The sequence below is a fragment of the Oenanthe melanoleuca genome, chromosome 12 (genome assembly GCF_029582105.1).
Source record: "Oenanthe melanoleuca isolate GR-GAL-2019-014 chromosome 12, OMel1.0, whole genome shotgun sequence".
NCBI lineage: Eukaryota > Metazoa > Chordata > Aves > Passeriformes > Muscicapidae > Oenanthe > Oenanthe melanoleuca.
Window position 1 is genome coordinate 12,983,151 of NC_079346.1, and position 12,783 is coordinate 12,995,933.

The following is a 12,783-nucleotide window of genomic DNA, read 5'->3' on the forward strand; positions in this document are numbered from 1 at the left end:
TTCCCTCTATTTCCTTACCCATAAGCCAAGGGTGTTCTTCACCAGCCAATTCTCCCTATATGCTAAACTCTCTACAATGAGGCATTGCCCCTAATTCTAGTCTCAGTTTTTAAATTTCAGGGAAAAGGAATTATTGTTAGGTCCATTTCACACAAAAAAAAAATTAGGAGAAGATGCCTCCAGTTGGGGTGACAGGGGATTTTCCACTAGCAGCTTTAATTATCAATGTAAGGTTTCTGGCACTCTCCATGGAATCCTACCACCACTGCATGCCCAGATCTGTGTAACAAACCTGTCTGTTACAGGTTAAATTAGCATTGTGCTTAAGGACTGCACCAAGTTTTGGCCACCAAGATTACAGGACTTAAGCAATGGACTTAAACTGACAGACCATCAAGAAATGGTTATCACAGCCCCAGGATCAAAGTCAGATATATCTATACATAGAAAATTAGAGCTGACTAATAGAAAGTTTCCAATTTCTTTTCATTCACACTCCTCTGCCTCACAAAGGTTTCATGGGGGATGCCAGAATTTGCCCCTACTTTTACCATGAGACTGCATTGCAGTTTGCAATGAGAATGCATGTCTGAAATGTGGAGTACCCAGATTTTTTCTGCTTCGTGCCATCTATAATATCCTTCTTGTTGTACTTTGATGAAGAAAATAGCAGAAAACATTATAAAAGGCACAATGTGCACAGGGGGTAATAAATCTGCTGGGCACAGATAGTCAATGGCTGCAAGTCATAATCTAAAGCTTTGCTCTTAGCCTCCTACCAGTTTTCATTATCAGTGAAAATTGCTATTAATGTAATGTGATAGCATCGTGTCCAAACAGCTCAGTACTCATGCATTTCATACAGCTGTCAGAAGATGATAGACATTTAGCTTCAAGGTAAAGCCAAAGTTTGAATGTTCCTGCTTTTTATCTCTGAAGCTTTGTTACTTCAGAAGATAATTATCTAATTTTGTGACCAATGATGTGTTCCCAACACATCAAATTTTAATACCCGTAGTATGTAGATTTTTTTTTTTTGGTGTGTGTTTTGAAAGTTAGCAGTTTTTAGCTTGACAAAATCTTCAGAGTATATTGAATAACCAAGCATTAAAATGGGACCTGGAGAAACAATAGGAACACTGCATGCTGGCACCCTGACCAGAGTTTTCCCAATGCATTCCAAACTGCATTTTCACTGTGCTATTACCTAACAGGCTACAGATATTATGACTGCATAATTTTAAATCCTGCTTTTTAGGAAAGGAAGTAAAATCCTTGTTTGTGTATAAAAGCACAAAGAAATCCCTTGACAGCTACTGTAGAATAAAGTAAAAATAGAAAATAAGACATAAAAGCTTCCACGAACTGACAGACTCTTTCTGTACAGCACTAGTTCACTTAAGAACTGGGAGATAAAGATAGTAAAAGAAATGGCTAATAAAGCAACTGGGAGCTAAATGGCTTGTCTTAGCCACAGATGAGAAAATAAATTCCTGTGTTACCACTACAAATTAAAAAGTCTTCTCCTATTCATGAAATCAGCTAAGTGGAAATTACTCTTGAGACTTCATAATTATGAGAACAGTTACATATTCCTGTTGTGAGTGGTAAAAAGCCCACCTGAATATCAAACAGCAGAGAGCTCAGTTTGAGCGTCCATAAAGCTACTGAGGACTATTTTAAAATAATAGGTCAGAAAAAGTGTTGAGTCCTGATGAAGCAACTAAAAATTCCATGCTGTCTATGACTGGGGCCCTGGGATGCCTGCCATGGCAAAGTGCTCTGCCTTTGCATGTCTTCTGGGAGATTAGGAAGATGAGGAGCCAATGATGTTTAGGGAGGCAGAAGTGCCACTCAGCAAAGTGAAATGGGAAGTTCCAGCCCAAGTAACTTCTTGTCCAGACTAGAGACAAGCATTGGAACCAAAGAGGCCGTGGCACTGCTGACCTTGAATATTTTGAAGAACAGACTCAAATCCAAGAAATCTGCACTGATTTTAGTTTTGAACCCACTTTGAGCAGAAATCCAAATCAGAAGACCTTCTAAATCCTGTTTCAGAATTAATTATTCCATGAGTTCAGAAATAATGAAAAACACAGTTCCACAGCAGAAGACAGAAAGACTTTTATAGAGGGGATGATGAGTGTTGGATTCCAGAACTAGTTTTGTGGAGTCATTTGTGTCAAACATAGAAGTCTCAAATCTTAAAGCATAATTAGAATATTTTATTCTGTATCACTGTACACAGAAACAACATTAAGCAAAAGGAATCTAGTCAACTTGCACGTTGTAGAGGAATGGAATCAACCAGACATAATCCACCTACTGCACAAAATTCAGGGAAGCCTGTCAAATCCACATTTAGTGGGCATCAAGAAAAACATTTTATGAGACTATTAGAAGATTTTCCACCCTCTCCTGAAACCTAAGAGGAATGCTTCGAGGAAATTACTGTCAGTCAAACATATGAGAAACTTTACTAATCAACGATACACAGGACCCTTGCATTAAGCCCTGATATTCTGAATTAATTATACACACACACTTCTCACTTTATATCCCCAATCTGATGATGTAGATTAGGCCACCTTATAGTTTGGTTTGTTAATGAACCTGAGAACTATTTTTTCCTTTATCTTATACTTCTTAACTTTGGTTAAGATCTCAATCTAGAAGGATAAATAGAAATAACTAAGTGCCTCCTGTACTATAAAATTATTTATGCAAAGCATTTGGCATCAGGCTCAGAAGAGACCATTTCTCTCTAGAAAATAGGTCCATTTAAAAACAGAAAAATTAAAATGAAAGACAAGGTGATTCAGAAAGAGACAGAAAGAAACAGACAACAAAATGTGTCAAGTTAAGTAAAAGCAAAACACACAAGCAGTGTACACACAAGTAGGTAATTTAACAAAGAAAATATCTTCTAAGACTTATATATTTTTTAATCACCTCAGTGAGATGCATTGGTTTGACTCTACAGTACTTTCAGGAATCTTGACAGACAGAAAATATGGTTGGAAGAAATCACTTGTCAAGTTGTTTTGATGAAGAATCACTAAAAGAACTACAAGAACCTAAATGCTTTGAAGACTGCATCCAACCAACCAACTACCCTTCACCTAAAGAATTAAAACATCAGAGCAAGAAATGCTTCAGGAAAATTCTTCTCAAGAATAACAACAGTGAAGAAAAAACTCTAACAAGTATCAATTGTTGATAACAAAGCACTAAAACCTGTGGCAGGTACATAAGGAATCAAGCAGGAGTTTACATCTGATCATTTCCTTTTTTCTCACTGAGACATCCCAGGGTCCTACAAGCCCCATTGAAGTTCCATTATGTACTTCACAGTGACATTTCACAGAAGAACACATTGGAACACCTTGTAAAGCTCACCCTGCTGATATCTTATCAAGTGGTTGTCAGACCTGAAGCCCAAAAAGAGATAATGAGACATCTACATTTTTTCCAATAGCTGGCATATTTATTCCTCTATAGTAAAATGATATTTTAATAAGATCATTTATTTGTGTGCTTAATAGGGGAGGGGAAAACCAGCAAGTCTTCATCCAGCCTGGCTATGCTCTACAGCAGTGACAACTGTGTTTATAACAAGTTTCTGCTCTGAAAAGTGAAGGACATCCCAGCTATGCCTTAAGGAGATATAGGCACAAAGATTAATAGCTCATAGATCAAAGAAGAAATACAATTACTGTTATTGATGATAGTCCAAAATAAAGGATGTAGCTCATCATCCTAACATAATGCAGCTCAACAAAGTCTACACAATGGCCAGGAATCTGTTCTGAACAGCCAACCTGCAAGAGCTCCACACTATACTAGGGTTTTCCCTCAGCAAAAAACAAAAGCTATTAAATAAATAGATTGATAGTAGGAAAAAATTCTTGTGTTTGAAGATCAGTTCTTGTACATCTACCATGGATATGGAGAACAAATTTCTATTGTTCTATTTTTGATATGCTGGATGCAGAACCTGAACACTCCTATCTGAAGGAGTGTCTTGAGCAATCACAACTCCCTCGTGTCTCATATTGTTGTCTTTAAAACCAGGGTACTGGTTATTGTTTATTACACAGGTAACCACTTGGAAAGTCCTGGGAGACCTCAGGGTAGGATATTTTCAGTAGTTATGTGTCTCTGGAATTAATCACTTCTGGAAAGGCTACCAAGACCATTATCAACTTCTTTCCAACTTTAAAATAAGTGTTTTTTCAAACACTCCCTTTTTAAACACAAATTGTGCAATTATTTGATCATACACTCTAAGAAAATATTCCAGCTTTACACAAGCTAACTTGGTGGATGTTAAACAGGATCATAAAAACATCCATGTAATTTTACAACAGCATAAGAAAAGAAATAGCAAAATGGAACTTCATAAGAACTACATATTAATTATTGTATTTCATTAAAACCTGTCAGAGAAGCTTCTACAGAAACTAAAATACCATCTACCCTTATCAATATATAATTTATGTTGTAAAATGTGTTAGGACTTATCAACAACAAAAAACTGTCCCTTACAGAATAGTGATGACATTTGAAAGTGTGGAGTATTGATTAGCAGTTACTTAAGAGTGAATCACCACTACACTACAGCATCTATTCATGCTCTACATACCTTCACTGTCAAGATAATTTGCATGGAGAGCAGCTCCTCTAACCTTGAAAGGTAAGCATTTTCCAACACAGGATGTGAAAACAAACAACCATAAATGCATTAAGCAAGGGAATTAGCATTCTCTTCCTTTCAGGGAAAAGGAAGCATTCTCTTCCTTTTCCAGTTGGATTGTCTGCTCAATAATTTCCATATTACAAGACATTATTGAAAGTGCAATGCATGTATCATGAACTTACTAAAGCCATCTCATATTCCTCTTACATACCAACAATAGACTTTTTTACTTTCAATAATACAACAAAGAGGATCACACTCTGCTTGCAAAACCCAGAAAGACACAGAACATACTACAAAATAGAGAGTGCTGAAGGAAGCAAAGCATTAATTCAGCATGGCTTTCCTCTTAGACCAAATGAAATCTAGAACAGGTTGTTTGATATTCAAGCTGATTTGACTACATTTTAAAACCATTACCAACACCAAAAACTTTATTACTCCTGCCATAACATTCAGGAGAGGAGAGTACAAATCACAGATCATTCAAAGTGCCATTCTAACTTTAGAGAAGAAAAAGGGAATTTCTCAATATCTCCAGAAAAGGCAGAACTTTATTACAAAAAAAGATGGCCAAGTGTTCTTTTTGTCATGGAGAAAGAGAGAAGAAAATATTCAAAGTTTGAAAAGATTAATCCTTTCTTCTACTGATCAACATACTACCTGAAAATTAGCATGGAACCCACCAGGTTTTCCCACCAAATATATCAGTAGCCTAACAACGTGTTTGGTTTTTTTTATCCTTGAACAAAGTTAAAATATCTATCCAGAAGATTTTACATTTTAATGCCTTCAGATAACATTAAATACTTCAAAGTACACTGAAATGCACTGTACCTATTTGGCATGGAGAATAATCATTCATGTAGCCCAAAGAACTGCAGGAATTAAAGGGGATAGAGATTCAAGCTCTGCAAGTTCCAAAACATCATTCACATTAATCATCAGAATTACACTGATTTAAGATTCTCAGATGTATATTTCTTTTATTTCCTAAGGTTCAATTTTAAGTCAGTGCTAGGAGATATTTTACATAAACCAGATTTCAAGAGTCTAAATTAAAATGAATTAACTCTGAATACAGTTTTTGGTAAGCTCTACCCCATTTACCAGGCTGGTGGGGTTTTGAATTTGGGCTTTGGGGTAGGTGTCAGGTTTGGTTGGTAGGGAGAATGGGGTTGTTGTTGCTGCTGGTTTGGTTTTTTTGCAGGGGGTGGTGGTATTTCCTTTGATGGGGTTTTTTGTATTTTTTGATTTACAGCCATTTATCTAGAGATTTTATTGATAATTCTTCCCTTTTGATTTTTAAAACTATATTATTTTAGCCGGTTTAGAATTACTTAGCTGGCAAAAGTTTAAACTGATATCCAAAAAGTCAGTCCATGCCTATATTTTAACCTGCATGTCTCAGTCCTACTTGGCCCTTTCTTCAAAGCAGCAGTTGCAGTGTCTTGTGCAAAGAAACATCCAACCAAACCTAAACCAACATAAGGCTGAATAAAAAAGGCAATTAATGTCAAGATGATTGCACTACATTTGCCTAAGAATGTAAGCCACTATTATACAATTTAAACTAAAGATAGATGTACTGTATGAATCAGACCCAGGCTGAATGCTAATTGATCTAAATCCCCCCGTTATATTCATTTTGCACTGACATTTCCACAGTTGCAAGAAACCCCCTCCTAGTCAGGGAGATAAAATGCAACCCTGCACCTTTAAAAACAGGAATGCTCTCCTGACTGAAGAACCTGCTCTGAGAAAACAATTATTTGAGAAGCCCCAACACAATGAAGGATTTGTTGAAAGGAGCAGGCAGATGCAGACTCCAGCCTGCTTCAGACCAAGGCAGGCAGAGCTTACATAACACTGAGGGCTCCAGCAGACAACTTACATAAGAAAAATCTAAGGGAGCCTTAAACAAGCTTCTGGTCAGGGACAAACTGTGGTGGAAAGACTAAGAAATTAAGGGTACTTTCACCTGGAAGCCTTTCCTGCATTTGCAATAAATAATAGTGACAATTCAGGAGGGAATAAAGAATTATGAAAGCTCAGAATATTATTTTACAAAGAGTAGTCTCATCAAAAGGAGCCTGAGAAGGCATAGACCATGCTGCACTTTCACACAAGCAGATACTGCACTGATTTAACAGCTTTGCTGTATAACAACAGCATTCCCCAAAGCCTATTTTCCAAAACTATAATTGCAGCAGCTAAAGTGAATAATTTCCTGACACCTAACCCTTGCTTTGCATCCCATATTTGAGGGCTGGCTTTGCCAGTGGGCTACACTCTCAGTACAGGACCCACTAGGCACAGTGTTCACAAAAGAAAAAATAAAATCTAAAATGTCAGGATTCAAATAAGGCAGATGTCTTTTGATAGCCTAAGGAAAAAAAACAACACCTAAGAGAGAATTAAAATTAATTCTTAGGCCCCAGTAGTATTTGCTAAGTAGGTGAAGAGCATGAACATCTCTACAGCATCAAGGATCCTCTCCAAATTTATATGACAACTAAAACCTCCAGAAACCAGACAAATTAGGAATAAGACAGCCCTGTTTGCTTCTGGATGTCTTCTTGTACACTTAATGGTGTTTCATCTCTTTGAAAGCAAGGAGTAGAACATTTTTAAGTGCTAATTTCACTTAAAACCTCATGATTTCTGAAATTACTTACTGAGCTATTATTTTTCCAAGCAATTTGAAGCATCTATATTTCATCTGAAGTCAGTTTCGGGAAAATTCAAATATCCCAGATACTTCTAGGAGGCATAACAAAATACTTGGATAAGATTATCATAAGGGCATAAAATAATGAAACATTCAATTAAGATATGGGAAGCAGTGGATTTAAAAAAAAAGTACTCTCAAAAAGAAACTAAAATATTCTTAACACATCTTTTACAAACTCAAGAGGACACCAGTGCTGGTCACCTATTTGATGTTCACAGTACAGCAAGACCTTAAGAATTGCAATAATTCCATCAATATTCACAACAGTAAACGGGCAAAAAAATTCTATACTGAGTACCTCACATGAATTAATTTGCTGAATGAAATTTTAGAGTGGGTGAAATGACTCAATGTACAAAACATTTGGGCAGTAGAGACTGTCAATCACGACTGTGAGCGCATCCCTTTGAAAGCAGCACTCAGTATGTGTGCTGACAGAATGAATCAAGTAACCTTTACATTAATTTTTCATTTAGCAAGCCTGTATTAAGCTAAATGGCACTCCAAAGCAGTTGACAGTTGAGGAATCTATACTGTCCAGATCCATAATCATAAACACATTTTATATCTTCACTTGTTTAAGGATGCTAATTCGTAATCAGGAAATGTGGGCTCCTCTGGTAATATCAGAAGTCTCACTGCTCCTAAAAGTGGAATCTTGACTTTAAAATGACATGTATTCTGATCACCCAGAGCTCACAGTAAATACCAAACATATTCTTGATGCCTGGCTAGTGGGGAGGGAGGGGGTGGGGAAAAAAAGACATTTGTATTTAGAGCCCTCCTGTGCTATCACCTCCTTAACTGTGGTGACAACCTCTGTCACTGACTTTGCATGTTGAAAATACTTGCAGATCTTGAAGTTTAGTATGTTTCCACTCACACAAGCTTACAAAACAAATGTACTTTGTAACAACACAAAAAAGTACGTGCTAAAAAGTCATCTGTCATCCAGGCTCATTTGCCACAACCAACACCAGGATACAGCAAGCTTAAATGGATGGAGACATTTTGGAACTCTAAATTTAAAAAAAAAAAAAAAGAAACAGGTATATTATAAAAACTACTGTAACCAGGAGGAAGAAATAAAGAACAAAACAAATAGAGTATGTGACAGAGGAATAAAAATATTCTAAATACCTGCCAAACCTCCATTTTGTCTTATGTCTTTCATTAAATAATGAAATACAGGCAAGAAAGAAAAACAAAATAGCTTGGAAAGAACATACACTGTCCACCTTCAAAAACAGGAGCAGAGACTGGTTAGTGGAACAGAAAGGATGCTGATGAAAAGTAAAATGAATAGCTTCCAATTACCTACAATTATAACAACCAATAGGAAGCAATCTTGCTACTTCAGAGGGAAAAAATACATTACAGAAAGGATGACAGCAGCATCTACTATGAGGAAGAGCTGGAGGATTAAGGATTCCATACTGATTCTTTGGGGATTTTAGCATGATTGCCACACACAGTACATTCCATATTCTTACAGCAAATGTTGGGCTCAGTACTGGAGAGGTTTCATTTCTAAAGCCATTTTTGCCCAAAAACAGCCCCAAAGTTAAATAAAGGTACTTGTTTGTTATGGCCCAATAAAAAAAAATAAAGCTTTTAAATAATACTTAATTAAAAACTAATCAAAACTGAAAGCTCCATCTGCTTTATGAATTTAAGGTATTCATAAAAAACAGTGACAATGTTTTTTACACAGATTTTAAAGAATGTGAGCTGGAAGTATTATAAATATTGAGTGTCTATATTTTCATAATAAAATGAAAGTTTGCCCAACATATTGAAGTGAGGCCATTTAAAGGCCTTGAAAGGCAGTAAGAGACCGCAAATATTTTTGTTCTTAATAGCTCTGTATTTTCGCTCAGTGAAATTCATGTTTTACAAACCTGGCTATACAAATCTGAAAAGACAAGCTGCTAAAGAACTCATATGTCTTTAGTAATTACCAAAGCCAGTTGCTTTCATTTTAAAGGCCAGCACAAGCTTTTTATTTCAGCTGCTACACGTACCGTTATATAATTTCACACATATATAAGCCTTTCGAAATAAATGCTACAAGCTCAAGGGATAATTTCCTTCACAATCAGACAAAAAATAAAATTAGTGTTACTCAGAACTGAAAATCATGTCGACAAAAAAAAGAAAATCAGCAGAAATTTAATATATGGGTTGAATGAGTGTTTTTGATCAGTGACTGTCTCAATGTTTTTCCATTTACATATTGCATTTTGAGAATCATATGTTAAACGCCCCAAAATAGCAGTCTCAACCTAACATATTCCTCTTAGTCTCTTCTTTTTGGCAACTGTTGTAAAAATAAACTGTCCACGACACAGAAGTTTTCTATAGGTTGCATTTTTAAAATTATGACAGTCTTTTATATATACCTAATATTCAAATTTGCTTTTTGATTACCCTCTGCCCCAATTATGGAGACTTATACCAATTTCTCAAGTTTTTGCTGTACTTCACTACCTTATTACCCAGCTGTGCAGCTGAGCAAGAAGATAACCACATTCATTCCTCTTATCTGTAATGATGTAATACATCTTAGCACTGGGTTGAGATGATTGGGGGAATAATGGGATTGTAAAAACTGCAGAGATGACAAACAACAGTGCAGCCACCTTCTCCTGATACAGCGCATTGTGTACATACAGCCCAGGGTGAAAATAATACAATATGCACTAATTCTGCTCCTTGAATGAAGTTAACATTTTTCATAAGAAACAGCTGTTTCTGCACAGAAACATCCTCATCATCACAATGCAGCAACCAGACTAAACACCCGCAACCTGGGCTGAAGCCTAGGCTACAAGAAATAAGTGTTGGAGTTTACTTTCCAATGAAAAAAAAAAAAAAAGTCATCCAAACAGAAAAATATCAGGTTAAGCAAGGACTCTACAGACAGTGCAGTGCAATGCAAAGAGTCATCAGGGACTAGTATGCAATACAAAAATAGACCTTGGACAAAAGCACGTACAGCACTGCTTTCCTCTTCATTTAAAAAATTAAATCTGCCTCCATTTTCTCTGTTAAAACCTTCCTTATTACAACTGAAGAAATCCTTACCTTCTGTAGGAGCTGGGAACCTGAGTATTTGGCTGCAATAGATTTGATCTCTCCACCAAATGCTGAGGCCCAGAGCTTTACACTGTGAAGAAAAAAAGAGACAGGAAGAAATGTAATACACATGTCATAGCAAGCAAGAGAGACTGTAACAGCTTCAGCTGCACACAGAAGGATCCAAGCAATTTTGCATTAGAGAGCTCAGTAAGGAACGAAAGCACAGCAAAGGATCAGTGAAGCTGTACAAGTATAAGCACAAACTAGACCCTGTGCTAAGGTAAGGCCTCTGATATGAACCTGAACCATTAAAATTTAAAAAATTAACTTGTACATAAATATGCTTTGGCACAACATTACATATATCCAATGGAAGGAAAATAGCAGATAAAATGGCAAAACAGTTCTGAATGATAAATTTCCACATGAGAGAGTTAACAACATCAAATTGAGTAAATGCAAGCACTTAAAACTCAGTGGCTACATACTCCACCAACACATGCTCCTATAATAAAATCAAAGTAGTGCCAAGCGCCTTGGAGACAACCACTTTAAACACAGCTGACAGAGGAGCAAGGGTGCCCTGGAACAGTCAAATATCTGCAAAACAAAAACAGGAGAACTTGAGCAGCCAAGTTCTCATCCTTGAACATGGTCCAGAGAGGAATAGCATGAAAGCACTTACACTGACAAGGGGATCTGCTGCTCCGATCCAACCACATCCACTAAGGCTGTGTTAAAAGCTGTCCAGAAGATAAAGCAAAAGCCCCCAAAAGCCCGAAGAAGGTTCAGGTTCTCTGGCATTGTGCCTCTCTGTGCCTGGAAAGGTTTGGGGAAATTCAAGCAAAGCTGAGTTCAGCAGCAGTGGGGCTTTGCTTCTGAAAGCTTCTTTTCCCTCACTCTTACCCCTCTTCCACTAGGAGAGGACACTGGAAAAGAAAAATTCACAGCTCCATCCTCACTCCTCCAAAGAATGACCCTCTCTGTGTAATGGAAGGAGCGGAGCAGAAGCGAAGCTCTAATGACTTGAAAACTATTGTGTCCCTGGTAACAGCAAAGCGTTTTCCAGCACTACTGCAGCCACTTGCATGTAGTTCTTTACAACTCCGCAGTCAGCAGTGTGCTGAAGTTACTTCAGTGACCTACTGCTGCTCCAAAGTGCCCTCAGCAGCAAGAAAGCAGACTATTGATTCCAACTGGGGAGGCTGTCTTCTCGCAATTACTGCTCACTTTGCAAATGGAGAGCTGCCTAGAGTTCTCCTTTCCCTCGCCGATCTCCTCCAGCCTTCATCCCGGTCAAGGCAGGCAGCGCACTGGTCCGGAGGAGCGGGAGCAGCAGCCTTTTAACGGGATAGCGCCGACACCGAGAGGCAGGCACAGGAGGAGCTGGACCAGAGGGAGGGCACTGCAAAAGCAGACAAAGTCTGGAGGAGCTGAAAGTGTAGTTGAGCCCTTCCAGGAAGGCGAGGAGAGAGCGCTGCACATTGCCGAGGGCTGAGCTTGGGAGGGCTCGGCAGGGCTGGCAGGGGCGGGGGCGCGGGGCCGTGCACACCCACCGGAGAGCGATTGGGGCAGGGCACGGCTCGGTGACAAGCACCTGTCTGTCACACAGCCCGGAGAGCCCAGCGCTGCCCGCAGCTCGGTGCCCGGAGCATCCCGGCCGCGGCCGCACCGGGGCGGAGGGAGCGGAGCGGCGCTCCCTGCCCGGGAGCATCACCGGAGCATCCCCGGAGCATCGCCCGGCATCCCCGCGGCGAGCTCAGCTCCCGGACACGCTCGCACATTTAATGGAGCCGTAGCAAGCGCGTCCTTGTGCATTAAGGCACGTTTGCTGCTTCCTCCCACGGCGGAGCACTGCAGCAAGTCACTCTCCGAGAGCTCGGGACCAGCAAGGGCTTATGAATGAAAAGAAATGCAGCATAAGTAAATCAATGCGGGCTGACTCCAGCCTATGAATAAATTATTAATTTGTGCTCATAGAAGAATCCTCTTGATACAGCAAATATAGGATTACAAGCTCCTCCACTGAGAGAGCAGCATACGGAGCAGGAGGGATTGGTCCAGGTATTTTTGTTGTTGTTGCGTTTTAAAATCTACCCTCCCTCCTTTTGCTTTTATTCTTCTCCCTCTGCTTTTTTCTCACCTTCTTCTCCACTAAATGTGCAGACTTAAAATAGCAACTGAACTTTAATGTAAACAAGTATGGGAAGACCATGATCTGAGCACGGGCTGAGTCATCCTTGCATCCTACAATATAGCTCCAGTGTCC

The 12,783-nt window shown here is 38.7% G+C and overlaps 1 protein-coding gene across 1 annotated transcript in view; it reads right to left on the minus strand.

The window, feature by feature from the left end:
* The window catches only part of CACNA2D3 (calcium voltage-gated channel auxiliary subunit alpha2delta 3), a 372,509-nt gene extending 360,499 nt beyond the window's left edge, over positions 1-12,010 (minus strand). The window contains exons 1-2 of the mRNA XM_056501471.1: positions 11,200-12,010; positions 10,521-10,602 (exon numbers count right to left, since the gene is read on the minus strand). Of these exons, the coding sequence (XP_056357446.1) occupies positions 10,521-10,602; positions 11,200-11,318 (201 nt within the window). The 5' untranslated portion in view covers positions 11,319-12,010. The remainder of the gene's footprint in view (positions 1-10,520; positions 10,603-11,199) is intronic.
* Between the last annotated feature and the right edge of the window lie 773 nt (positions 12,011-12,783).